The sequence below is a fragment of the Somniosus microcephalus genome, chromosome 26 (genome assembly GCF_052327205.1).
Source record: "Somniosus microcephalus isolate GS21.2 chromosome 26, FLI_Smic_1.0, whole genome shotgun sequence".
Taxonomy (NCBI): domain Eukaryota; kingdom Metazoa; phylum Chordata; class Chondrichthyes; order Squaliformes; family Somniosidae; genus Somniosus; species Somniosus microcephalus.
Genome location: NC_141012.1, coordinates 6686873 through 6712229, shown reverse-complemented (window position 1 = coordinate 6712229; position 25357 = coordinate 6686873). Strand labels below are relative to the sequence as shown.

Genomic DNA, 25357 nt, shown 5'->3' with positions numbered 1-25357 from the left:
CGACTCTCACCGGCTAGGGGGACATGTGGAAAGCTGTAACGGTTCCTCTAGTCGGACAGCCGACTCTCACCGGCTAGGGGGACATGTGGAAAGCTGCAATGGTTCCTGTAGTCGGACAGCCGACTCTCACCGGCTAGGGGGACATGTGGAAAGCTGAAGGAGTGCTGCTTCTTGTGGTATCATCACTGGGAGGGGCGGAGGAGGAATAATCTGAGGGAAAACTGAGAAAAATAAACACATTTCAAGCTGCAAAAACTTACGGAACGGGAATGGCGATGATCACGTCGTTTAGTTCCAGAGCGCTCTCCTGTAGCTCATACTCAATATTTACGTCGCAGCCGGTGGCACTCTCCGAAGGCCAGCAGTTAACTAAGTCAGAAAGAGAAAGTAATGAAAACACCCTGAAGACAACAGCTATCACTTAACTTTGAATCATGATATTTTTTTTAGGGTCAGAGAAACAGGAGTAGGCCTTTCAGCCCCCCAGAATCTTACTGCACAGAAAAGGGACATTCGGCCCATCGTGCCTGTGAAAGAACTGTCCAAGCCTGTTCTGCCATTCAATCAGGTCACATAAGTGATGAATCAACACTGCTCAATAACATTGATTACTAAAAATTCGCAGCATTTACAGAAAACGAGTAGAGCAGATATATCACCTTCACAGAACAGGCAGCTTTATTCCTGTGGTGACCAGTCTGTAATCAGAAACTCACTGTGTGGGCTAAATCCTGAGCGCAGAAATCACGATGCCAACTGGCCGGTCTGCTCATTAATGAATGGTACATATAGTGCCGGTATGTAGCAAAATGTCCCAAGGTGCTTCACAGAAGTGTCAGCAAACAATCTTTGACACATAAGGAGATATTAGGACAGATGACCAAAAGCTTGGTCAAAGAGGTAGGTTTAAGGAGCGTCTTAAAGGAGTGGGGGGGGGGGGGGGGGAAAAGAGAGGGGGGGAGGAGGAGGAGGGGGGGGGAGGAGGGGGGGAGGGGGGGAGGAGAGGAGGAGGGGGGGGGGAGGAGGAGGGGGGAGGAGGAGGGGGGAGGAGGAGGGGGGAGGGAGGAGGGGGGAGGGAGGAGGGGGGGGAGGGAGGAGGGGGGGGGAGGGAGGAGGGGGGGGAGGGAGGAGGGGGGGGGGAGGAGGAGGGGGGAGGAGGAGGAGGAGGGAGGAGGAGGGAAGAGGGGGAGGGAAGAGGGGGAGGGAAGAGGGGGAGGGAAGAGGGGGAGGGAAGAGGGGGAGGGAAGAGGGGGAGGGAGGGGAGGGGAGGGAGGGGAGGGGAGGGAGGGGAGGGAGGGGAGGGGAGGGAGGGAGGGAGGGGAGGGAGGGAGGGGGGGGGGAGGGAGGGGTTTAGGGAGGGAATTCCAGAGCTTGGAATCTAAACAGATGAAGGCACGGCCGCCAATGGTGGAGCAGTGAAAATCGGGGATGCTCAAGAGGCAACTCGTCAAAATACAAGACACTGCATGCTGCAGCCTTTCCAATACTTGTACTGTTAAATGATCATTTCTGGAAATACTTAGTGACATGAATCTAGTCATTCATGTGGAAATGACTTATGAAATAATACTGGGTGGCCTGCTGGTGGCGCTGTCCAGGGAGAGTATAAATACTCTGGCATGGGCCCAGCTTGCAGGACATTCTTTAACAGGAACTAGTGAAGGACACAACTAGATCTCCATGTTGTAAAACAGTTGATTACAGCCTTGTTTAATACTCAGACCAAGTGCCTAGTAGTTTTCTTACGTCAATTAGCACATTTTCTCTCGCCAGACTGGAAGTGTTAATCGTCAGTACAGATTTAAAAACTTACTGGTGAGGGGAATAAAGGCATCGTCATTAGTTTGCAACCTCCACTTGAGGACCCCAACATCGTTATTCAGTGGGAAGGATTTCTCGGGGTTCTTTAGGCCAATCAAAGAGTCTGTAGTGAAAAGCTTCTTATCCACGTTCGGGTGAGTCTGGAGACAAAGACACAAAAGTTTAGCCTGGAACTAAATGGCGTAATCTCAATTCCGGTTCTGAGTTTCTACAGCTTGAGATGCATTTATTTTTCCAGCTTCCTCGTCATATTTTTCTCCCATTTCAAATTTTTAAAAATCTAAATACAATCTGGAGACCAGGGGAGGGGTAGGTCGACCAAGGCTCAGCTAATTAACTGAGTCAAGTAGGGTGGTATTGAACCATACAAACCAAGAAAGTCATGGGGCTAAACACGCTCCCGTGCCGAGTTAACTGACCCCATTTGCTAACATTTCAATAAACACAAAACACATCAGTTAAGCTTCAGCAAAAAACCTCGTCAATTTAATTGCATTCTGCCTACAACACTATCCCCAACATTAGAGAACCCAGCTATTTCCTAAGTAAGTCTCCAATATCCTGCCCTCAAACCACCTTGCTTGGCAACCCAGTGTGTAAAGAAATGTTTCCTAGCATCACTCCAAAACCCACAAGCCTAAACCGTGTGCCCTCTTGCAGAGACACCAAAGCAGCAAGACAATTTTGGGGTTTAGCTTCTCACTCCCATTAAATCCCTTACACACCTCCATAAAAGGTCACTTCCAAGGGGTCTCGTTATTGTAAACAGCAGCTGCATGCAGATCTTGAGAACAAAAACCTACAATGACCCTGAAGCAAATCACAACCTTAAAAAGAAAACGTGAATGCAAATGGGATTTGAACACAGCTGCTGGATACCAGATCACTTCGATTTTCTTCAATGGCTTTTGCAATTTGAAGACTGCAATAATAAAACAAAATTCTTACAAAATAAACAAATATTACTGAAGAAAAAAAAAGCAGCCACGACTCAGTCCCATGACTCAACAGGGTTACAATGACCAACATAGCCATACTCACTGGGACATTCCCGAACAGGGTTACAATGAGTAACATAGCCATACTCACTGGGACAGTCCCGAACAGGGTTACAATGACCAACATAGCCATACTCACTGGGACATTCCCGAACAGGGTTACAATGACCAACATAGCCATACTCACTGGGACATTCCCGAACAGGGTTACAATGAGTAACATAGCCATACTCACTGGGACAGCCCCAGGTTCAATCCTAAATCTAGGGCACTAATAGGGACGCTAGCAGAGAATGGTGCACTGCAATTGGACTCAGACCCAAGACAAAAATCAGACAGAATTTCCTCTCCTGTAGCTATCCAGTGACCACTTTCTGGATAGCTGCCTGTATGGAAGACCATCAAGGTTGGTGGTGCCCTCGATGGTTCAATGGCGTGCCAACACTCAGCATCAAGGCTCACATGAGCACGGTACTGGAGCTGACTGGTGCCTGTAGAACCATACAACAACAAGGAGTCAACGTTTTCACAAGAGGCAGCCGGGGAGAGGAGGGGGTGGATCAGAAGCAGATTGACGAGAGAAAAATATTGGGGTTAAAAAAAAAACACCCCAACAACCACAAATGATTAAAACAAGACTCATTCACATCAATACGCCGTTGCTTTTACCTGTAGCTGAATTCCCTTTTTGTCATCGTTCTCCACTTGAAGACGAATTCTCCCCTGCTTTTCATCGCTAACCCGCAGCATGATCATGCCGTGTACCTCCATGTTTTGCAAGCCACCATCCCGTCCACATGTCAATGATATCTTCTCTTCAATCTTCAGATGTACACTGTAAAAGTTACAAGAGAAGGCACATCATCAGTCCTGAAGGGCTCATGTTGCGATGGTAGGAACCCAGATTATTACTTCAGAATATTAGTTAGTAGCGTTGAAGATACTACGAACTTGCATTCATATAGCAATTCATCACATCCCAAAACTCTTCACAACCCATGCACTACTTCTGAAGTGCAGTCATCATTGCCTAGACAATCTCACAGCAAGATCCCATAAACAGGAAATTAGATGAATGACCAATTAATTCATTTTTGGAGACTTTGGTTGGAGGAGGAATGTTCACAGGGCACAGAGAACTTCCTGCTCTTGAATAATACGATGGAAACGTTGACGTCCACCTGAGAAGACAGGTTTTAATGGCTTATCTGAAAGATGGCACCTCTGACAATGCAGCAGACAGTACAGCACTGAAGTGCTGGCCTAGATTACATGCTCACGGTCGAGTTTGAACCCACAACCTTCTGACTCAGCTTGGCCCTGTTGGCAGTACTCTCATCTTTGACACTTTGTCCTCATATGTAAATAAATAACAATCACATGCTATAAAACTGAACTGTAAGCTCAGTTCCATAATTCACCGAGATAGCAGGGAAAAGTAAACCCTCCATCCGACAGAACTGACATGGGAGTCATTTTCAAAATATTAAACTGAGTACAGAAGACAAACTTTGGCATGCAGGGCAGGGGGCCGTACAATTGAACCCCGGCCTGTGCAGAGGGAGCTGCTCGCAGCAGAAAGGCTGACCATTAGCCCAGACCCCTCGGGCCACGAAGGCAAGGGGAGAAAAATCAGCCAGGGATCTCTTCCCTAAGCCAGCGACTCTGGCTGGAATGCACGCACATGTGAATGTTTGGTGAGGATGGGAATCAGGCTCGGCTGCAATGCAGTCAAACAGCTTGACAACACTGATCGAGGCACACACATGGCAGAACGGATAAGGCACAAGTGGCAGCCAAGGGACAGGACCCCGAGCAAGGAGTCAGCACCTTCAAGTCAGGATGGAGAAAAATAATTCAAGTACCTTTGGGATTGGGGATTAAAGCAGAAGACCAGCAGCGATGAGAAAAATGTAACCAGATTATCACTGTTTGAACCGAGTTATTTGATTACAAAGGCCAGAAATCAAGTAACAACAGATTATCAATGGTTCAATACGAGAAAGACTGCAATCCATTTTCTCAACTTGGAATTTTCTGTTCATCAGGTGGGGAATCTGGTGCTGGGAAACAGAACACTTTCCATTTGAACCACTTAGTGTCAGCAGCAAACACTCCTAAACCAGGTGAGTGGAGGAGTCTCCTTTTGAATCGACGCATGAGTCTTGGTTGTTGTGGGTGCGCTTATATGGCCGCACATAGCGCTTTGAAAGCCAAATGAGGAGTGTAGATTAACTGCAGGCAGCCAGACTCCGCAAGCTCAAATTGATTCAAACCGACCTGACCGACATACTGCCATAGCGGTCGGTCGGTGGGTGGCTGTGTATTCCCAGGTGTCAGGGATGATATTGCAGGGTTTCAAGGTGGCCTTCATTGTGTCTTTATAGCGTTTCATCTGCCCACCTCTGTTGCGATGTCCAGTCTGCAGCTCGCTGGAGAAGACAGCTTTGGGAATTCTATAATCAGGCTTGCGAACAACACGTGCAGACCAATGCAACCTTTTGATCTTGGCCTCAGTTCCAGTTATATTGCAGGGCTCGAGGAAGTCAGTGTTCCGCACCCTGTCCTGCCACTTGATGCCTGCGATAAGTCATAGACAGCGCAAGTGGAAGTGGTCATGTCGCTCGATCTAACAGCAGTAGCAGATCCACGACTCCAATTCACATAGTAAGCCACGCCATGGTCAGAGTAAAGTTTGTTCTACTTAGCCCCAATGTGTCTCAAATCCAACCTCGGAAGAGCAGCTCCCATTACAGCAGCATGGCAATTGGCCATTTCCCACACCAGCCGGCCTGTAGCCTCTCTAAAGGAGACTGTCAATTAGTGACAAATTTGTGCCGGAGGTCCACGCCCACCAGCAACTGGATTGAGACTGCCTGAAATTTCACATAGGACTCTCTCAATCAGCAGCCAGTACATTCTGGACTGGATCAGTGAACCCAGGTTCCGGAGGTGAAAGGCCACTGTGCTACCCTGTGGACTCGGAGCAAGGTAGCAAATCAGGAGGAATTAAGAACACAAATAAAGCTGACTAAACACACGTCACCTTACAGCCTGCAGCAACTTTCATTCCAGGCCCCTGATGTGGAAAAAATATTCATGCAAGATACAAGTGAATCAGTTAGCATTATTGGATGCTGTCTGCAGCTAATTATACCCACCGATCGCCCTAGGATGCATTATTTAAAGTCATTAATCCTCACAAGAAAAGGAGACTTTTATAAGGAAAGAAAAACTACAGATTGGTTCCTGGAAAATCCTCCTGGAGGGAAATCAGTCAGTTGCTCATGTGCGCTGTCTGGTTGCTATGCTAATTGACTGCTCAAACTTTTTACTAGTTTATAGAATCCATTCTCTGTATTAGACACTTTCGACAGATAGAGTTATTTTTGCTGATTCTGTGTTGCCCTTTCAGCATGAAAACAAATCCCATTATCAACGTTTGTTACATTACAAAAACTCGCAGTTAAATAACGCCTTTAACATAGTAAAAACATCCCACGGTGCTTTTATCAAAATTTGACACCAAGTCACATAATGAGATAGTAGGACAGGTGACCAAAAGCTTGGTCAAAGAGGTAGGTTTTAAGGAGTGTCTGAAAGGAGGAGAGGCTCAGAGAGGTTTAGGGAGGGAATCCAGAGCTTAGGGCCCAGGCAGCTGAAGGCAGAGTATTATTTAAATGGTGATAGATTGGGAAATGTTGATGTACAAAGGGACCTGGGTGTCCTTGTACACCAGTCACTGAAAGCAAACATGCAGGTGCAGCAAGTAGTTAGGAAGGCAAATGGTATGTTGGCCTTCATTGCAAGAGGATTTGAGTACAGGAGCAAGGATGTCTTACTACAGTTATACAGGGCCTTGGTGAGACCACACCTGGAGTACTGTGTGCAGTTTTGGTCTCCTTACCTAAGAAAGGATATACTTGCCATAGAGGGAGTGCAGCGAAGGTTCACCAGACTGATTCCTGGGATGGCAAGACTGTCGTATGAGGAGAGATTGGGTCGACTAGGCCTGTATTCACTAGAGTTTAGAAGAATAAGAGGGGATCTCATTGAAACGTATAAAATTCTGACAGGGTTAGACAGACTGGATGCAGGGAGGATGTTTCCCCTGGCTGGGGGGTCTAGAACGAGGGGTCAGTCTCAGGATACGGGGTAGGACATTTAGGACTGAGATGAGGAGAAATTTCTTCACTCAGAGGGTGGTGAACCTGTGGAATTCTCTACCACAGAAGGCTATGGAGGCCAAGTCACTGAATATATTTGAGGAGATAGATAGATTTCTAGACACAAAAGGCAACAAGGGGTATGGGGAGAGAACGAGAATATGGTATTGAGAGAGAGGATCAGCCACGATCATATTGAATGGCGGAGCAGGCTCGAAGGGCCGACTGCTGCTCCTATTTTTCTAAGGCATGGCCACCAACGGAGGAGCGAAGAAAATCGGGGCAAGAGGGCAGAATTTGAGGAACATGAAAATCTCGGAGGGTTGTAGGACCGAAAGAGGCTGAAGAGATAGGGAGGGGGCGAGGCCATGTAGGGATTTGAAAACATGGACGAGAACTTTAAAATCAAGGCGTTGCCGGACCGGGAGCCAACATACGTCAGCGAGCACAAGAGTGATGGACGCACGGGACTTGCTGCGAGTTAGGACACGGGCAAAGTTTTGGATGAGTTCAGGTTCATGGAGGGTGCAAGGCAGGAGGCCGGCCAAGAGAGAAATGGAAGTCAAGTCCAGAAATAATAAAAGTAACCTTACAGTATTACAATATTAGCACAAGGCTCAACTAAACTGTGTACATTCCTCCTCAAGCGCCCTCTAGAGTACAGCACCGAGGAGGGACAATTCAATTCCTGACATACTGGGAATAATTGAAAAGAGTTTATCCAATCATGATATCTTTCTCTCCCCATTGATCAGAGAGGTTTGGAACAACGGTTTGACAGTTACAAGAAAACTGTATACAGGAAACTCTTGTTTATCTGGCACCGACGGGTCCGACATGGTGCCGGTTGATCAAAAAGTCCAGATTACAAAGAGGTATACTTACCAAGGCGCGGGAACCCCGGTTCCACGGCCACAGGCGCGGGAACCCCGGTTCCACGGCCACAGGCGCGGGAACCCCGGTTCCACGGCCACGGGAACCCCGGTTCCACGGCCACAGGCGCGGGAACCCCGGTTCCACGGCCACAGGCGCGGGAACCCCGGTTACACGGTGTGGTAAACCACTGTTATACCTGTCTGTATGTGTATGTGTATTCCACTAGGTACAGGTCTGGACATGCCTCAGCTGACTCCTCCCACTATTCCAGGTATATAAGTGACTACCTCCCAGTCCCTTAGTACTCTGGACGGGTCGACCACTCGAGACTAGACCTTCATTCTTTAGTTAATAAAAGCCTGGTTGTTACTCGCTTAACCTCAGTCTTTTGAGTAATTGATGGCGCATCAATTTTATTAACTAAATTTTTTATAATGGAGAAGATCCTCACACCAGCATGCCTGGACCTGGACAGTCAGGAAGCAGACGCTTCCACCAAGTTTGCTCACTGGCTCATGTGCTTCGAGGCATTCCTGACTGCCTCCACTGCGGCCGTAACGGATGCGAACAAACTGTCTGTCCTGATCTCCAAGGTGAACCACCGAGTGTACTCAGTCATCCGGGACGCGACCTCGTACACAGCTGGGGGGGGTTTAAACTAATTCGGCAGGGGGATGGGATACAGAGTGGAGCTATAGTAGGGGGTGATGTACAGCCAAATAAGGAGGAAAAAACAATTCAGCAGGGAAGGCAGAGCAAAGATGTGAAGGCAAAAGGGAATATGGCAGGGCTGGAAGGCATTTATTTTAATGCAAGGAGTCTTGCAAATAAGGTGGATGAACTGAAGTTGTTGTTGAACACATGGGAGTACGATATTGTTGCTATCACGGAGACATGGTTGAGGGAGGGTCAGGACTGGCAGCTAAATATTCCAGGGTATAGAATCTTCAGGCGAGACAGAGGGGGGTGTAAAAGGGGAGGGGGTGTTGCAATATTAATTAAGGAGTCTATTACTGCTGTAAGGAGGGATGATATATTAGCGGGTTCCTCTAATGAGGCCATATGGGTAGAACTTAAAAACAAAAAGGGGTCAAGCACCTTGCTGGGAGTGTACTATAGGCCCCCAAACAGTCAGGGGGAGATAGAGGAACAGATATGCAGGCAGATAGCAGAAAAGTGTGAAAATAATAGGGTAGTAATAGTGGGGGATTTCAACTTCCCCAATATAAATTGGGATAGTCAGAGTGTGAAAGGCTTGGAGGGAGCAGAATTCTTAAAGTGCATCCAGGAAAGCTTTTTGAGCCAACATGTAGAAAGTCCTACAAGAGAGGGGGCGGTACTGGACCTAATTCTAGGGAATGTAGCCGGGCAGGTGGTGGAAGTGTCTGTAGGAGAGCATTTTGGCGATAGTGACCACAATTCGGTGAGATTTAAGGTGGTCATGGAAAAAGACAAAGACGGCCCGGAAATCAGGGTTCTAAATTGGGGGAAGGCCGATTTTAATAAGATAAGACAGGATCTGGCAAAAGTGGACTGGGAGCAGCTACTTATAGGAAAATCCACATCAAAACAGTGGGAGGCTTTCAGAAGGGAAATAGAGAGAGTACAACACCAACATGTTCCTGTAAAGGTCAAGGGTGGGACCAACAAGCAAAGGGAACCTTGGATGACAAAGGATATACAAAAATGCATTAGGAAAAAAAGGGGGGCTTTTGGCAGTTACAAAAGACAAAAGACGGTGGAAGCCCTAGAGGAGTATAGGAGGTGCAGGGGCATACTTAAAAAGGAAATTAGGAGGGCGAGGAGGGGCCATGAAATAACACTGGCGAGCAAAATAAAGGAAAATCCTAAGATGTTTTATAAGTATATTAAGGGCAAGAGGATAACCAGGGAAAGGGTAGGGCCCATTAGGGACCAAAGTGGCAATCTGTGTGTAGAGCCAGATGAAGTAGGTGGGGTTTTAAATGAATTTTTTGCCTCAGTGTTCACTATGGAGAAAGACGATGTAGATATAGAAGTCGGGCAAGGGGACTGTGACATACTTGAACATATTAGCATCGAGAGGGAGGAGGTACTAGCGGTTTTAGCAGGCCAAAAAGTGGATAAATCCCCAGGCCCGGACGAAATGTATCCCAGGCTGTTGTGTGAGGCAAAGGAGGAGATTGCAGGGGCTCTGACACAAATTTTCAGAACCTCTCTGGCCACAGGGGATGTACCAGAGGACTGGAGAACAGCTAATGTAGTACCATTATTCAAGAAGGGTAGCAGGGATAAACCAGGGAATTACAGGCCAGTGAGCCTAACATCTGTGGTAGGGAAATTATTGGAAAAAATTCTGAGGGACAAAATTAGTCTCCACTTGGAGAGGCAAGGATTAATCGGGGATAGTCAGCATGGCTTTGTCAAGGGTAAATCATGTCTGACCAATCTGATTGAATTTTTCGAGGGGGTGACTAGGTGTGTGGATGAGGGAAATGCTGTGGATGTGGTTTACATGGACTTCAGTAAAGCTTTTGACAAGGTCCCGCATAGGAGACTGGTCAAGAAGGTAAGAGCCCATGGGATCCAGGGGGCCTTGGCGCGTTGGATCCTAAACTGGCTGAGTGGCAGGAGGCAGAGGGTGATGGTCGAAGGTTGCTTTTGTGACTGGAAGCCTGTGTCCAGTGGGGTACCTCAGGGATCGGTGCTGGGTCCCTTGCTGTTTGTGATCTACATTAATGATTTGGATGAGAATGTAAAGGGTATGATCAGTAAGTTCGCGGATGACACGAAAATTGGTGGGGTGGTAAATTGCGAGGAGGAAAGCCTCAGGCTGCAGGACAATATTAACGGGTTGGTCAGATGGGCGGAAAAGTGGCAAATGGAATTTAACCCGGAAAAGTGCCAGGTGATGCATTTTGGACGGACAAATAAGGCAAGGGAATACACAATGAGTGGTAGGACCCTAGGAAGTACAGAGGGTCAGAGGGACCTTGGTGTACATGTACATAATTCCCTGAAGGCAGCGGAACAGGTAGATAAGGTGGTTAAAAAGGCTTATGGGATACTTGCCTTCATTAGCAGAGGCATAGAATATAAGAGCAGGGAGGTTATGATGGAGCTGTACAAAACGCTGGTGAGGCCACAGCTGGAGTACTGTGTGCAGTTCTGGTCGCCTCACTATAGGAAGGATGTGATTGCTTTGGAGAGGGTGCAGAGAAGATTCACCAGGATGTTACCTGGGATGGAGCGCCTCAGCTATGAAGAGAGACTGGACAGGCTGGGGTTGTTTTCCTTGGAGCAAAGAAGGCTGAGGGGGGACCTGATTGAGGTGTACAAAATGATGAGGGGCATAGATAGGGTAGATAAAGAGGAACTTTTCCCCTTAGTAGGGGGGTCAATAACAAGGGGGCACAGATTCAGGGTAAGGGGCAGGAGATTTAGGGGGGATTTGAGGAGGAACTTTTTCACCCAGAGGGTGGTTGGAAGCTGGAACTCACTGCCTGAAAGGGTGGTAGAGGCAGGAACCCTCACAACATTCAAGAAGCATTTGGATGAGCACTTGAAATGCCATTGCATACAAGGCTATGGACCAAATGCTGGAAAATGGGATTAGACTGGACAGGGAGGGATGGGCGGCGCAGACACGATGGGCCGAAGGGCCTCTTTCTGTGCTTTAAAACTCTATGACTCTATGACAGCCGCCCTCCAGCTCAAGACCCAGTGCACACACCCTGTGAACGAAGTTTACGCCAGGCACCTCCTGGGGAGTCGCAAGCAACAACCTGGGGAATCGACTGAGGAATACCTCCAAGCACTGTCCGTGCTTGGCCGGGCCTGTGGGTGTAAGGCGGTAACGCCCACTAAGTACACGGAGGAACTGATCCGGGATGCCTTCGTAGCGGGCCACAGGTCCAACTACACCCGACAGCGACTGCTGGAGCAGAGTGACCTCACCCTCGACAAAGCCTCCGAAATCGCACTAACGCTGGACGCAGCCTACCGGGGCATGGATGCCTACTCCTCTGCACCGTGGACGCCGCAGGGAACGACAACCTGGGACGCGGTATGACAGCCCCATAGCACCGTGCCACCCCAGCCACAGCCCAACAACGGCCCAACCACCGCAGCAGTGTCCCAAAGCCAGACAGCAGTATCCCAAGGCCAGAAATGCTACTTCTGTGGCCACGCCAAACACCCCAGAGCGCGCTGCCCGGCGAAGAATGCGACCTGCTCGGGCTGCGGGAAAAAGGGACACTACGCTAGCGTCTGCAAGGCCAAAGCCACCCCGAACGCCAGCAGCGCCGCGTGTGGGCCGTGCGAGCCGCCATCTTGGGCCCCCAACAGCGCCGCGTGTGGGCCGCCATCTTGGGCCTCCCCAGCCATGTGCGAACCACCGCAGCAGCAGCCATCTTGGACGACTCCAGCCGCATGGGAATCATGGACGCCGCCATCTTGGACACCAGCCGGGACGCAGCAGGCCGCCAACCCCCCCCCCCATCTGATACCCGCAGCGACACACCGACCCCTACACTGGCCTCTGTTACGCTGGACCAAACGAGACTGCACCAACTAGCTCGGTCCAAAATGGACGTTAAGGTAAACGGCCATGCAATAAACTGCCTTTTTGACTCCGGGAGCACAGAGAGCTTCATCCACCCCGACACGGTGCGGCGTTGCTCTCTCCCAGTCCTGCCTGTGCACCAGCGGATTTCTATGGCCGCCGAGTCCCAGTCAGCGGACTTCTATGGCCGCCGAGTCCCAGTCAGCGAACATTGGCGGCTACTGCGTGGTGACACTAGTAGTAGACGGGACTGTGTTCAATAATTTTAAACTCCTGGTCCTGCCCCAACTTTGCGCTGCCGTTCTACTGGGGTTGGATTTCCAGTGCCACCTCAAAAGCGTTACGATGGCGTACGGTGGCCCCCTCCCCCCACTCACAGTCCGCAGCCAGCAGCCTCCAAATTGCCCGCCGCGCACCAGATGCAACCTCTCCACACTCAGAGTCCCCCCCCCCCCCCACTGTTTGCTAACCTCACCCCCGACTGTAAGCCCATCGCCACAAAGAGCAGGCGATACAGTGCCGGGGACAGGGTTTTCATCAAAACCGAAGTGGAGCGGCTCCTGAAGGAGGGGATTATTGAGGGCAGCTCCAGCCCCTGGCGAGCCCAGGTTGTGGTCGTTAAGACCGGCGAGAAACAACGCCTGGTCATCGACTACAGCCAAACAATAAACCGCTACACCCTGCTGGACGCCTACCCACTCCCCCGCATAGCTGACATGGTCAACCAGATCGCGCAGTACCGCGTCTTTTCGACCATTGACCTGAAATCAGCGTACCACCAGCTCCCCATCCGCCCCAAAGACCGCCAGTATACTGCTTTTGAGGCAAACGGCCGCCTCTATCACTTCACAGAAACCACACAGTGCAGATAGAGGCCATTTCGGCCCATCGAGCCTGCACCGACACATATCCCACCCGATCCCTGTAACCCCTACTTCCTTAGGGTTCCCTTCGGCGTTACCAACGGGGTCTCCATCTTCCAAAGGGAGATGGACCGGATGGTCGATCAAAACGCGCTGCAGGCCACTTTCCCTTACCTAGACAATGTGACCATCTGCGGCCATGACTTGCAGGACCATGACGCAAACCTCGAGAAATTCCTCCGCACCGCCCAACTCCTGAACCTGACATAACAAGGAGAAGTGCATATTCCGCACAGACCGCCTCGCCATCCTTGGCTGTGTTGTGGAACACGGGGTCATCGGTCCCGACCCGGACCGGATGCGTCCCCTTATGGAACTCCCACTGCCCCACTGTCTAAAAGCTCTGAAGAGGTGCCTAGGGTTTTTTTCCTACTACGCCCAGTGGGTCCCCTACTATGCAGACAAAGCCCGTCCGCTGATCAAATCCACCTCTTTTCCCCTGATGGCAGAGGCCCGCTCGGCCTTCCACCGTATCAAGGAGGACATTGCCAAAGCCACAATGCACGCAGTGGACGAATCCATCCCCTTCCAGGTGGAAAGCGATGCGTCCGACTTCGCTCTGGCCGCCACCCTTAATCAGGCGGGGAGACCTGTGGCATTCTTCTCACGAACCCTCCAGGGCCCGGAGACCAGACACACTGCAGTCGAGAAGGAGGCCCAGGCTATTGTGGAGGCTGTGCGTCATTGGAGGCACTACCTGGCCGGAAAACGATTTACCCTGCTCACTGACCAGCATTCAGTTGCTTTTATGTTCAACAACAAGCAGAGGGGCAAAATCAAAAATGACAAGATCTTGAGGTGGAGAATCGAACTTTCCACCTACAATTACGAGATCTTGTACCGGCCTGGGAAGCTCAATGAACCCCCAGATGCCCTATCGCGTGGCACCTGCGCCAGCGCGCAGATCGATAGGCTGAGGGCCCTCCACAATGACCTCTGCCACCCGGGGGTCACCAGGTTCTTCCACTTCATCAAGGCCCGCAACCTGCCTTACTCCATTGAGGAGGTCAGGACCATGACCAAGAACTGCCAAGTCTGTGCTGAGTGCAAACCGCACTTTTATAGACCAGACAGAGCCCACCTGATAAAAGCCACTCGCCCTTTCGAACGCCTGAGCGTCGATTTTAAAGGGCCTCTCCCCTCCTCCGACCGCAATGTGTACTTCCTCAACATCATTGACGAGTACTCCAGTTTCCCGTTCGCTATCCCCTGCCCGGACATGACCAGTGCCATGGTCATTAAATGTCTGAACAGCCTCTTCACCCTGTTCGGTTTCCCCAGCTATATCCATAGCGACCGGGGCTCATCGTTTATGAGCGACGAACTCCGCCAGTACCTGCTCGCTAGGGGTATAGCCACAAGCAGGACCACCAGTTACAACCCCCGGGGGAACGGACAGGTGGAAAGAGAGAATGCAACAGTTTGGAAGGCTGCCCTACTAGCCTTAAAGTCTAGGGGCCTTCCGACCTCCCGCTGGCAGGAGGTGCTCCCCGATGCGCTCCACTCGATTCGGTCACTGCTCTGCACTGCCACCAATGCCACCCCTCACGAGAAAATGTTTGTCTTCCCAAGGAAGTCCACATCGGGGACATCGTTACCGCCATGGCTGACGTCCCCAGGGCCGGTACTACTGAGAAGACACGTGAGGACCAATAAAACGGACCCCCTGGTCGAGAGGGTCGACCTCCTCCACGCCAACCCCCAGTACGCTTACATTGCGTACCCGGACGGGCGGGAGGACAGAGTCTCCATACGAGACCTCGCACCCTCGGGGACCGCTGTAACCCAGTACTCATTACCACCACCCCCCCCCCCACGACCCGATATCCAACCCCAGCAGCCGGCTCGCCTTGGACCGTCACCCACGAGGACTACACTCCAGGGCCCCAGCCCACACGGGACGCGACGCCGGAAGCTCCACCACCCCTGCCGTCGCCACGTCGATCACAGCGGCAGACAAGACCTCCGGAGAGACTCCAATACACGAACTTTTAAATACACTTCACCCCGCCGGACTCATTTTTAAACAAGGGGTGAATGTGGTAAACCACTGTTATACCTGTCTGTATGTGTATGTGTATTCCACTAGGTACAGGTCTGGACATGCCTCGGCTGACTCCTCCCATTATTCCAGGTATATAAGTGACTACCTCCCAGTCCCTTAGTACTCTGGACGGGTCGACCACTCGAGACTAGACCTTCATTCTTTAGTTAATAAAAGCCTGGTTGTTACTCGCTTAACCTCAGTCTTTTGAGTAATTATGGCGCATCACACGGCCACAGGTGCAGGAACCCCGGTTATACGGCCACAGGTCCAGGAACTCCGGTTACACGGCCACAAGTGCAGGAACCCCGGTTACACGGCCACAGATCCGGGAACCCCGGTTCCACGGCCACAGATCCGGGAACCCCGGCTACACGGCCACAGATCCGGGAACCCCGGCTACACGGCCACAGGTGCAGGAACCCCGGTTACACGGCCACAGGTGCAGGAACCCCGGTTACACGGCCACAGATCCGGGAACCCCGGCTACACGGCCACAGGTGCAGGAACCCCGGTTACACGGCCACTAATATGAAGTGAAACGTACTTGAACCTACTCCTGAATTTTGCCGGTTAAGAGAGATTTACGGTTATTTAGGTGCCGGTAAAAAAAGAGAGTTTCCTGTATTTAGTATTAAAATGCCTTATCTACAGTAATTGGTAGATTTGCACAGACGGCATTCAGAGCAAAGCAAGACCATCACCCACCTTTCTACATTAACAGGAGGCGATAGCACTTTAGCGGCTTCTGACGAACGTTTTGTTGAGGAACTGATGCTTTCTCCTTCTGATTTCAGCTTGTCTACGAAATTCTCCACGTCCTTTCCCTTTGCCCCGAGTTTTAAGGCCTTGCTTGGGCCAGAAGGTCTGAGGAAACAGAGACGCCTGCACTTTAGATTTCGAGGAGTAACTGGCTTAAACCCTGGATGTAACAATTAGCTCATCGACCAGCTAACCACACGACATGCCAAAATGTTCACAGTTGCCAATGTAATTCTACCAGTTCTTGCACAGATAATAGAACAAACATTCGTGACAATGCAGTACTTCCCCAAAAGTGCTTGGTTCAGTACACCATCTGTACCAACGTAAAGCTGTAAACGGTTTAAGTCCACTATGCAGACAGCGACACCACAGTCAAGCCAAGGTAAGCAGAAGCAATCGGAATAATGGGAGGAAAAAAAAAAATAGGCCTTCAACTGAATGGGCTATTGTGTACTGGGTGCTGCAGGAAGGGCCCCCTCCCCATGCATTACTGAAAACAATTGAAGCAAACCGTACCTGATTATATATAAACCAGCTTCACACGCAAGGCCTGCTGCATCAGCCCTTAATCCACAAGAGAACACAATTAAGTGATAATGGGTTTAAAATGGCACAGGTTTGGTCTATAATATATATATCACACCTAACATAACGCAGAAACTGAAACAGGCCAAAGGAACAGATTAACTCTTCAACAGCGAATGCTGGAAAAACTCAGTCCGAGTTTCAACCCGAAACGTCAACTCAAATTTCTCTCCACGGATGTTGCCTGACCTGCTGAGTTTTTCCAGCATTCTCTGTTGTTATTTTGGATTTCCAGCATCTGCAGTATTTTGCTATCAGATTAACTCTTCAATTCTTCAGGCTAGCCGGCAACAATCATTTAACAGGGTCTCTTCTGGCAGGCAAGGAAAGCTACGGGTGCTCAACACCAATGCTCCCTGTAATTGTTTGGGGCCATGTGGCCCCATTAGCGGGCTGCGCGGCCATTCAAAAGTCCGCGCATGCACATTTTTTCCCAATTTAAAAGCCGGCTCTCCGGCTGCGCGGGATCCCTGGAGCGCAGCTTAAAGGGAACATTGGCCAACACTATTATCTCTTTTATTCAAGAGGTTCCGGACACGTTCAATATCTAACCCCTTTAAAAGATTTTTTAAATTTAATTTTATTTTTTTTATAAAAGATTCACTGTTGGCCATGAGCCAATATGGCTGCAGTCACGGATCGGAAAGTTAAACTATACTTGTCTGACCCAAACCTGTACTGGCAATCGTCCAAACTATTTAAAAAAACGTAGTCTTTGTTACACATCTGAAAAAAAATGGAGCAGCTCTGCTGAGAGATGATGCAAGCGGCCTTTTAAAAAAAAAAGGTAAATAGGAACGAGGTCAGGAATTCTGACCTTTCTTAAACTGTCAGGGTGCAAAAGGTAAGTGAGACCCTTGTCATAAGTGTCCGTTATATATTGGAACCCACTTACTTAATTCATTTGAGGCATTAGAAGTGTGAATGGTAATCAAGCAGCTGACAGCAGCCCTGCTGAGTAAAAGCTAAGAGTGCACCGACCCATGACTATCCCAGCAAACATACCAGATTAAAACACACACACAATAAAATCAAATGCACATGATGCACCTTAATGCAAATTCTTTAGTTACTGTAAACCTAGAGGAGGGAGGAGAGGGGGGGGGTAGAAGGGGACCCTGAGCGAGTGACTGACGAGGGTAAAAGACAGATGTAAATGGTACACCACTTTCTACATTAGCCATCGCTGCAGTGTGACAGAACCATTCTTGTTTAATAAGGGTCATAACAATGCTGTATTCCAGAATTTCGTTAATCCTGAAGATTTCCTGAGGTACAGCCTCTTTGATCAAACAGATAATCAGAGTAATGTCAAGGAGGGTGAAACTAAAGTGCAGTATGGTTTTAAGATATTCCGACATTCCCCCCTAGAACCCCGATGGACCATCCTGCATGGTCCTCCTCCTTCCTACGTTCTCCCTGTTGAGATGAAGACTCATTGCATCATCTCCCAAGTCAGTCTTTCACCACAGATCAGAGCAGTGGAACTCCTCTCATTCTTCGGCCTCCCCTTCCTCCTACAGGTTTATAAAGCCCAGTCTTGAGCTCGCCTAACCAGTACTTTCTGATTCTCTACCTACAAACACTGATCCGTTTCCCATTTCTCCCCCAATTAATTTTTAGAGAGAGATTGGTGGCCATTATCCTTTTGTCATTGAAAATAAAAATAACTGCAGTTAGTAAACTAACTAAAATTGCACAATTCACCACAGAAGTCAAGTATAGTAGCGCCCCCCCCCCCCCACCCCCCGATAGTGAAAGTGCCCCCACAGAGCACTCGTACAAAAAAGCAAAGGTCAGTCACATCCATGCAACATATGGTCATGACAGCCTCTCTTACAATACAATCAGCAGCTTGATCGGAAGACAAAAATGGGATTTTCTGCATTAATGAGACCTCGTGAAACATTAGAAAGTTGCAACCTACCTCATTACCGCTGGCGTCACCTTTGGCTTCTCTGGTTCGATGATGGTGTCAGTTATCATGGATGCCGCAGAGCCGCCAGACATTCCGCCGCTGCCAAACCCACCGAAGGCAGGAGCTTTCTTGCCTTGCCTCTCCGCATCTCTGCGAGCCTGCTGCAACTCCTTGGCCTTCCGACGCATCTCTGCCTTTGCTTCGCGCTCTTGTGTCTGAACGGGAAATGCAAAAACTGTCACAGCCCAAAAGGAAACAGTTCCATACGCCAAAAGCTTACAAAAAACCACAGAACTTGGACCACGAACGCTGCTTTCATTTTGTGCCTAGCATGTAGTAAATGGAGCACTTTGCTCTTTGGCCACTCAGTCACAATCAAGCATTCCCTAGGTGAGGCATGGCACGGTAACAGAGATCAGAGGAGCTTCCTCCCTTACTGCACTAATATGACTCTGTTGCTCATCCTGCAGCCATTTCGATTGCAAATTAGCATTGATCATCATAGGAACCTGACCAAGTCTCACATTCTTGACTTGGACATATATCACCATTCTTTTATTGTCGCTGGGTCAAAGCGCTGTAATTCCTTATCCACCACCACCTTGGGAGCAGCATTGCTACAGGACTGCGACAGTTCAAGGTGGCGGCCCACCACCACCTTGGGAGCAGCACTGCTACGGGACTGCGACAGTTCAAGGTGGCGGCCCACCACCACCTTAGGAGCAGCACTGCGACAGTTCAAGGTGGCGGCCCACCACCACCTTGGGAGCAGCACTGCGACAGTTCAAGGTGGCGGCCCACCACCACCTTGGGAGCAGCATTGCTACAGGACTGCGATAGTTCAAGGTGGCGGCCCACCACCACCTTCTCAGGGCAACTTGGGTGGGCAATAAAAGTGACCTTTTCAGCATCACACACACTCGGAGCAAATAAATGGATGTAGACTGCCACAAATTAATTTTTATGTCGGAACTTAATAGACCAAGAGGTGGATGCATTTCACCCCATCAGCTGGGGCTGGAGTTGAACTCCGGTCCATGAAGTACAAGGTCAGTGGCGGACCAAGGATAACCCTTCAATACTTCCGACTCTCAAGACCAAGGTTACAACATTATCCAACACAATGACATCTTCAAGGGCTCAATTTCAATTTATATTTACTTGCGCAGAGAGTTTGCTTTATACAGCTTGAAGCATTAGGCTACAAGCTGGTGTTAAAAATGTATTTCTATTGAAAAATGACTGAATATTAATTTATATAGCCCCTTTCACAACCCTTCAGATGCTCCAAAGTACTTGAAAGCCAATGACGTACTTTTGAAGTGTAGTCACCGTTGTAATGTAGACAAACACAGCAGCCAATTTGTGCACAGCAAGCTCCCACAAACAGCAATGAGATAAATGTGCAGAGTATAAACACCAGCACAGAGTAGCTGGGCCGAATGGCCTGTTTCTGCTGTATATTCTATGCAATTCTAAGTAAATGACCAGATAATCTGTGATGTTGGTTGAGAGATAAATGTTGGCTACGACACCAGGGGAACTCTCCTGCTCTTCTTCGAATAGTGCCACAAGATATTTTACGTCTACTTGAAGGGACCTCGGGTTAACCGTCCAACAGACAGTACCTCCAACAGTGCAGCACTCCTACAGCTTGGCACTGGAGTGTAGATGATGTGCTCAAGATTCAGGCTTCAACTCCGATGCGAGAGTGCTACTCACTGAGCCACATCTAAGCATTGCATTAAGATACTGATCCTAACTTTCCAAATCTATCGACTTATCTTTATTTTTTAATTATATACATATTATTTGTCCACGTTTGTAGAAAGTCAGGGTTATTTTCCCCCCTTATTTTAGACTAAAATTATATTGAATGGTGAGAATGTGGAACTCGCTACCACAAGGAGTGGTTGAGGCGAATAGTATCGATGCATTTAAGGGGAAGCTCGATAAACACATGAAGGAGAAAGGAATAGAAGGATATTCTGATAGGGTGAGAAGAGGCTCGTATGGCGCATAAACACATTAAGCCGAATGGTCTGTTCCTGTTCTGTAAATTCTATGTAATTGTATACCAGTTAATAAACACTACAATAATGATGTTGATTGGAAGAGTTTGATATCCATCCCTTTATACTTCTGGGCTCCACCGGTTGACTGTACACCCCTGCATTGTATTCATTTCTATCTCACAATTACCTCTCGAACAGCCCGGAAAACTTTCTCTTCGTGGGAGTCCATTTCTGTGAACGTTCGGATCTGGGCGAGGTTGACATTCTCACGGTAACCCAGAGCCACAATCTCATCAAAGGCAAAGATTAGATCAAAGCAGTGCTCAGATATCTCACTCTCCTCCAGCACTCTGCAATACTCTGGAATCTATTAAACAACCAAAAGAAATATGGATTAAAAATATCATATGCAGCAACTACCAGGAAGGCAAACAAAAACCAGCAGAAAAAATGATTTTTAACTGATTCTAAAGAGTCAGACCACCACTGTACACACTAGTACGACAGCAAAATACTGCAGATGTTGGAAATCCGAAATAACAACAGAAAATGCTGGAAAAACTCAGGTCAGGCAACATCCGTGGATGGATTTCAAACAGATTTCAGGATTGCTATATAGAATTTTGAAATCCTTCAGCAAACGTGTAATGACCAGTTATCCAATTTCAGCAATTCAACAACATTTATTTAACTGTGATGCAGGAAACAGAAATCCACTCCCTCAATTGGCTAATGAGTAAAGAGGGAAAGAGCGGGGGAGTGGGACTAACTGGATTGCTCTTCGAAAGAGCCGGTGCCGACTATAAACCACACCGAGCAGCAGGCCCAGGTTCGACTCCCAGTGCGTCCAGTTAGCTGACAAGTGGCCCTGGCACCCAGCGCTAGCAGTGGGGCAAAGGAAATCTTGGTTGCGGCTCCTCATCACAGTCCAGAGAGCCCTGCTGGAAAATGAATGTGACTATTGAGTGAGGACATGCTCAGGCTGACGACAATGCCCAATAAGGCAAGAAACCAGAGGGCTCCAAACACCCAGGAGAACCATACCCCAACGTCAAGCAATGCCTTCAGAGACACAACTGGAAGGCGAGGAGATCACACAGGATAGAAATCGATGGGGAGGGGCACTGTAGCTCATCCTTGCAGACCCTTCCCACACCGTGCTGACTCACAAATCTACAGTTTTTGTCTCCACTAGCCAGAAGGCCATTCCAAATGCCGTTCATTTACATGAAGATGTTCTTCCCAACACATGTCCTAAACTTTCCTTTCATATGACGCCTCCTTATTCAAGCATCCTGGCATATCTCGAAATAGTGCTCCAAATTAAACTTATGTCTTTTTGCATCCCCTGCTCAGTCACCACCTGTCAAGGCAAACTATTCCCAGTTTCTCAAGTATTTCATCATAGCTCAATCTTCGGATCAGCCTCGCGGCTTTTTTCTGCGCCATCTCCGTGGCTTAAATGTCCCTTGTGTGTCTTGGTGGCCAAAACTTAACACAGCTTAACACTAGCTTCTACTCAACTGACCAGATTCATTGCATTCGACTCATTTTGTTTACGAGTTGACGTGTTACCACAGTTCGCTTACACCTCCAATATCTGTTTAGTAACAAAAATACTCGAGCAGGAAAAGGTCATCACAAGTTATTTTTGGGGGAAATTCAAGTCAAAAATAATCGATCAAGATTCTGAGCTCGACAGCTTGTTGTGACTATGGAACAGAAGCATTCGCAATACAAGCGTCAGGATTCACTAACAGCCAATCAGGAACAAAGCAAACTATTTACAAACTCGACTTCTGCGGGCAAAATATTACTGCAATTTTAAAAAAGCAAATGTCTGAGAAATATGAATAGAAGAGACCCATTCTGAAGCTTTATGTTAAGACCTACTAAAGACCTGTCTTGGCTGGCTTCAGGACAGAAAGCAGAGAGTGGGAGCAAAGGGTAGCTATTCACAGTGGCAGAAGGTGGGTAGTGGTGTTCCACAAGGATCAGTGCTGGGACCACTGCTGTTCACAATTTACATTAACGATTCAGACTTAGGAATCAAAAACACAATTTCTAAATTTGCAGGTATCACCAAATTGGTGAGTATAGTCAATACAGAGGACTGCAACAAATTACAGGAGGACAATAATAAACTTGCAGAATGGGCATATAATTGGCAAATGAAGTTCAACACAGATAAATGGGAGGTATTACATTTTGGTAGGAAGAATAGGGAGGTCACATCACTTGGAGGGTGCGAGTCTAGGTGGGGTAGAGGAACAAAGGGATCTCGGAGTACAAATACACAAATCAATAAAAGTTGCGACACAGGTTAGCAAGGCCATAAAAAAGCAAACCAAGCACTAGGGTTTATTTCTAGAGAGAGAATTGAAAAGTAGTGAAGTTTTGCTAAACCTGTATCGAACCTTGGTTAGACCGCACTTGGAGTACTGCGTACAGTCCTGGTCGCCATATTATAAAAAGGATATAGAGGCACTGGAGAGGGTGCAGAGAAGATTTACTCGGATAACAGAAATGCGAGGGTGTACATATCAGGAAAGGATGAACAGGCTGGGTCTCTTTTCTCTTGAAAAAAGGCTGAGGGGTGACCTAATAGAGGTCTTTAAAATTATGAATGGTTTTGATAAGAGTGGATACAGAGAGAATGTTTCTACTTGTGGGGAAGAGCAAAACTAGAGGCCATCAATATAAGATAGTCACCAAGAAATCCAATAGGGAATTCAGAAGAAACTTCTTTACCCAGAGAGTGGTGAGAATGTGGAACTCGCTACCACAGGAAGTGGTTGAAGCGAATAGTATAGATGCATTTAAGGGGAGGCTAGACAAGCATATGAGGGAGAAGGGAATAGAGGGTTACGCTGATAGAGTTAGATGAGGAAAGACGGGAGGAGGCTCGAGTGGAGCATAAACACCGGCATGGACTGATTGAGCCGAATGGCCTGTTTCTGTGCCATATATCTTATGTAATTCTAGGTAAAAACAGGACTACATCAGGCCAGAGACTACTGTTGCCTTTTTCGTACAGAGAATTCTACGCAATTGAAACCCTGGTGCAGTTACAGAAAATTAAGAGAACGATGAAACAAGTCTATTTCCTCTGCCTCGGAAACACATGGATTGTAAGGAGCACCAAACCTGGGCTGCTTACGTCTGCTTTGCCATGCTGACGATTTTCACTTCGCCTTCTTACAAGCTCAGCTAGTTTATATATTATACTGGCACAACTGAATTCTGCAATGCACCCTCAATTGAACACATCATGAAAGAAGAATCAAAGGTAGTCCCACGGGTACGGTTTTACAAGCTAAATTCTCCACAACAGCTGCATACAAATCACAGGAGAACAGAACTGGATTTATGAACTAATTAACGATACCATCTTTCAGATTTGGATCAAGTTCCCTAAAATGTAATTAAAACACTGCCTAATATTTTAACATATCCCTTAAATGTTAATGACAGTGATCTGCCTGGAGATGAGACACCAACAAGGCACTTTGGTATTTATTCAAGCAGTGACCATAACCCCAGGACAAATCGGTGACTATTTATTGTTAAAACACTGAATAGCCTTTTCAATGCACACACATTAAAAAATAATTTTCATTTATGTAGCACTTCTTACATCCACAGTGTCCCAAAATGCTTCAGCGCCAACTTGTGCACAGCAAGACCACAAACAGCAATGAGATAAACGGTCAGATAATCTGATTTAGTAATGTTGTGTTGGCTGAAGAATAAATGTCGGCCAGCACATCGGGAGAACGCTCCTGCTCTTCTCTGAATAGTACCGCAGGATCTTTTGCCTCCACCCGAGGGGGTAGCAAGGGCCTTTGTTTAACATCACATCCGAAAGACAGCACCTCTGACTCAGTACTGCACTGGAGCGTCAGAATAGATGATGTGCTCAAGTCCCCAGAGTGGGACTTGAACCCACAACCTTCCGACTCAGGCGAGAGTGCACTATCCACTGAGCCAACGCTGGCATCCTAACTCACAAAATACATATAGTGTGACAGGGCAATGTAGCGTAACAGAGCACCATTGTAATTATTGAAGAATTGTGTCTCAGTTCTGCACTCTCCCCACTATGTTCACCATGAAAATTCATCTGCCATTCCTCAGCTCATCCAATTGGTCCAGACATCATCTAATATTACACATCTCTCCTCCATTTGTCACCTGGCCACAGAGTTTTGGAACATCACCAAATACATTACACCAATCCTTTGAGCTAGTCAGCCTGTACGTCATTTATCTTTTGCAACAAATGAAGATATTCAAAAGAATTAAAACTATTTACAAAATAAATCCCACAGCGGAGGTAGCACGTGACGGATCTAATGTGCTGTGGTGAGACATGGGCTTGTTACCACAATCCCTTGCAAGTTAACAGCCTCATCCATACATTTAAAAGGATGGCAAGGTGGTGAATGAAGCCTGTAATTTGCTCAGTCATATTCAAAAACACACAAATTTAATAAAATAGCTAATATAATTTGTCAGAACATTTAGACTGGACTCAAACTTTTGGTGGATCGATTTTGGCATCCCATTCACCATTCTTACCAACATCCTCTTGCACATTCTCTTCTCCCCATAGCCCACATTTACCCCTCCTAATTTATGCTCTGTTTCCCAATGCTTTCCTCCAGACCCGCTACAGATAAAGACAGCTTTTCCTGATGAGA

The 25357-nt window shown here is 48.0% G+C and overlaps 1 protein-coding gene across 2 annotated transcripts in view; it reads right to left on the bottom strand.

Moving 5' to 3' along the window:
* LOC147100241 (coatomer subunit delta) overlaps positions 1–25357 on the bottom strand; it is a 51061-nt gene that overhangs the window by 6416 nt on the left and 19288 nt on the right. Inside the window, exons 3-9 of one of the 2 annotated variants that reach the window (XM_085967706.1) lie at positions 20842–21021; positions 18649–18854; positions 16653–16700; positions 16080–16238; positions 3489–3654; positions 1814–1961; positions 261–369 (exon numbers count right to left, since the gene is read on the bottom strand). In XM_085967706.1, coding sequence (XP_085823832.1) covers positions 261–369; positions 1814–1961; positions 3489–3654; positions 16080–16238; positions 16653–16700; positions 18649–18854; positions 20842–21021 — 1016 coding nt within the window. The remainder of the gene's footprint in view (positions 1–260; positions 370–1813; positions 1962–3488; positions 3655–16079; positions 16239–16652; positions 16701–18648; positions 18855–20841; positions 21022–25357) is intronic. The other variant, XM_085967705.1, reaches the window with a different exon arrangement.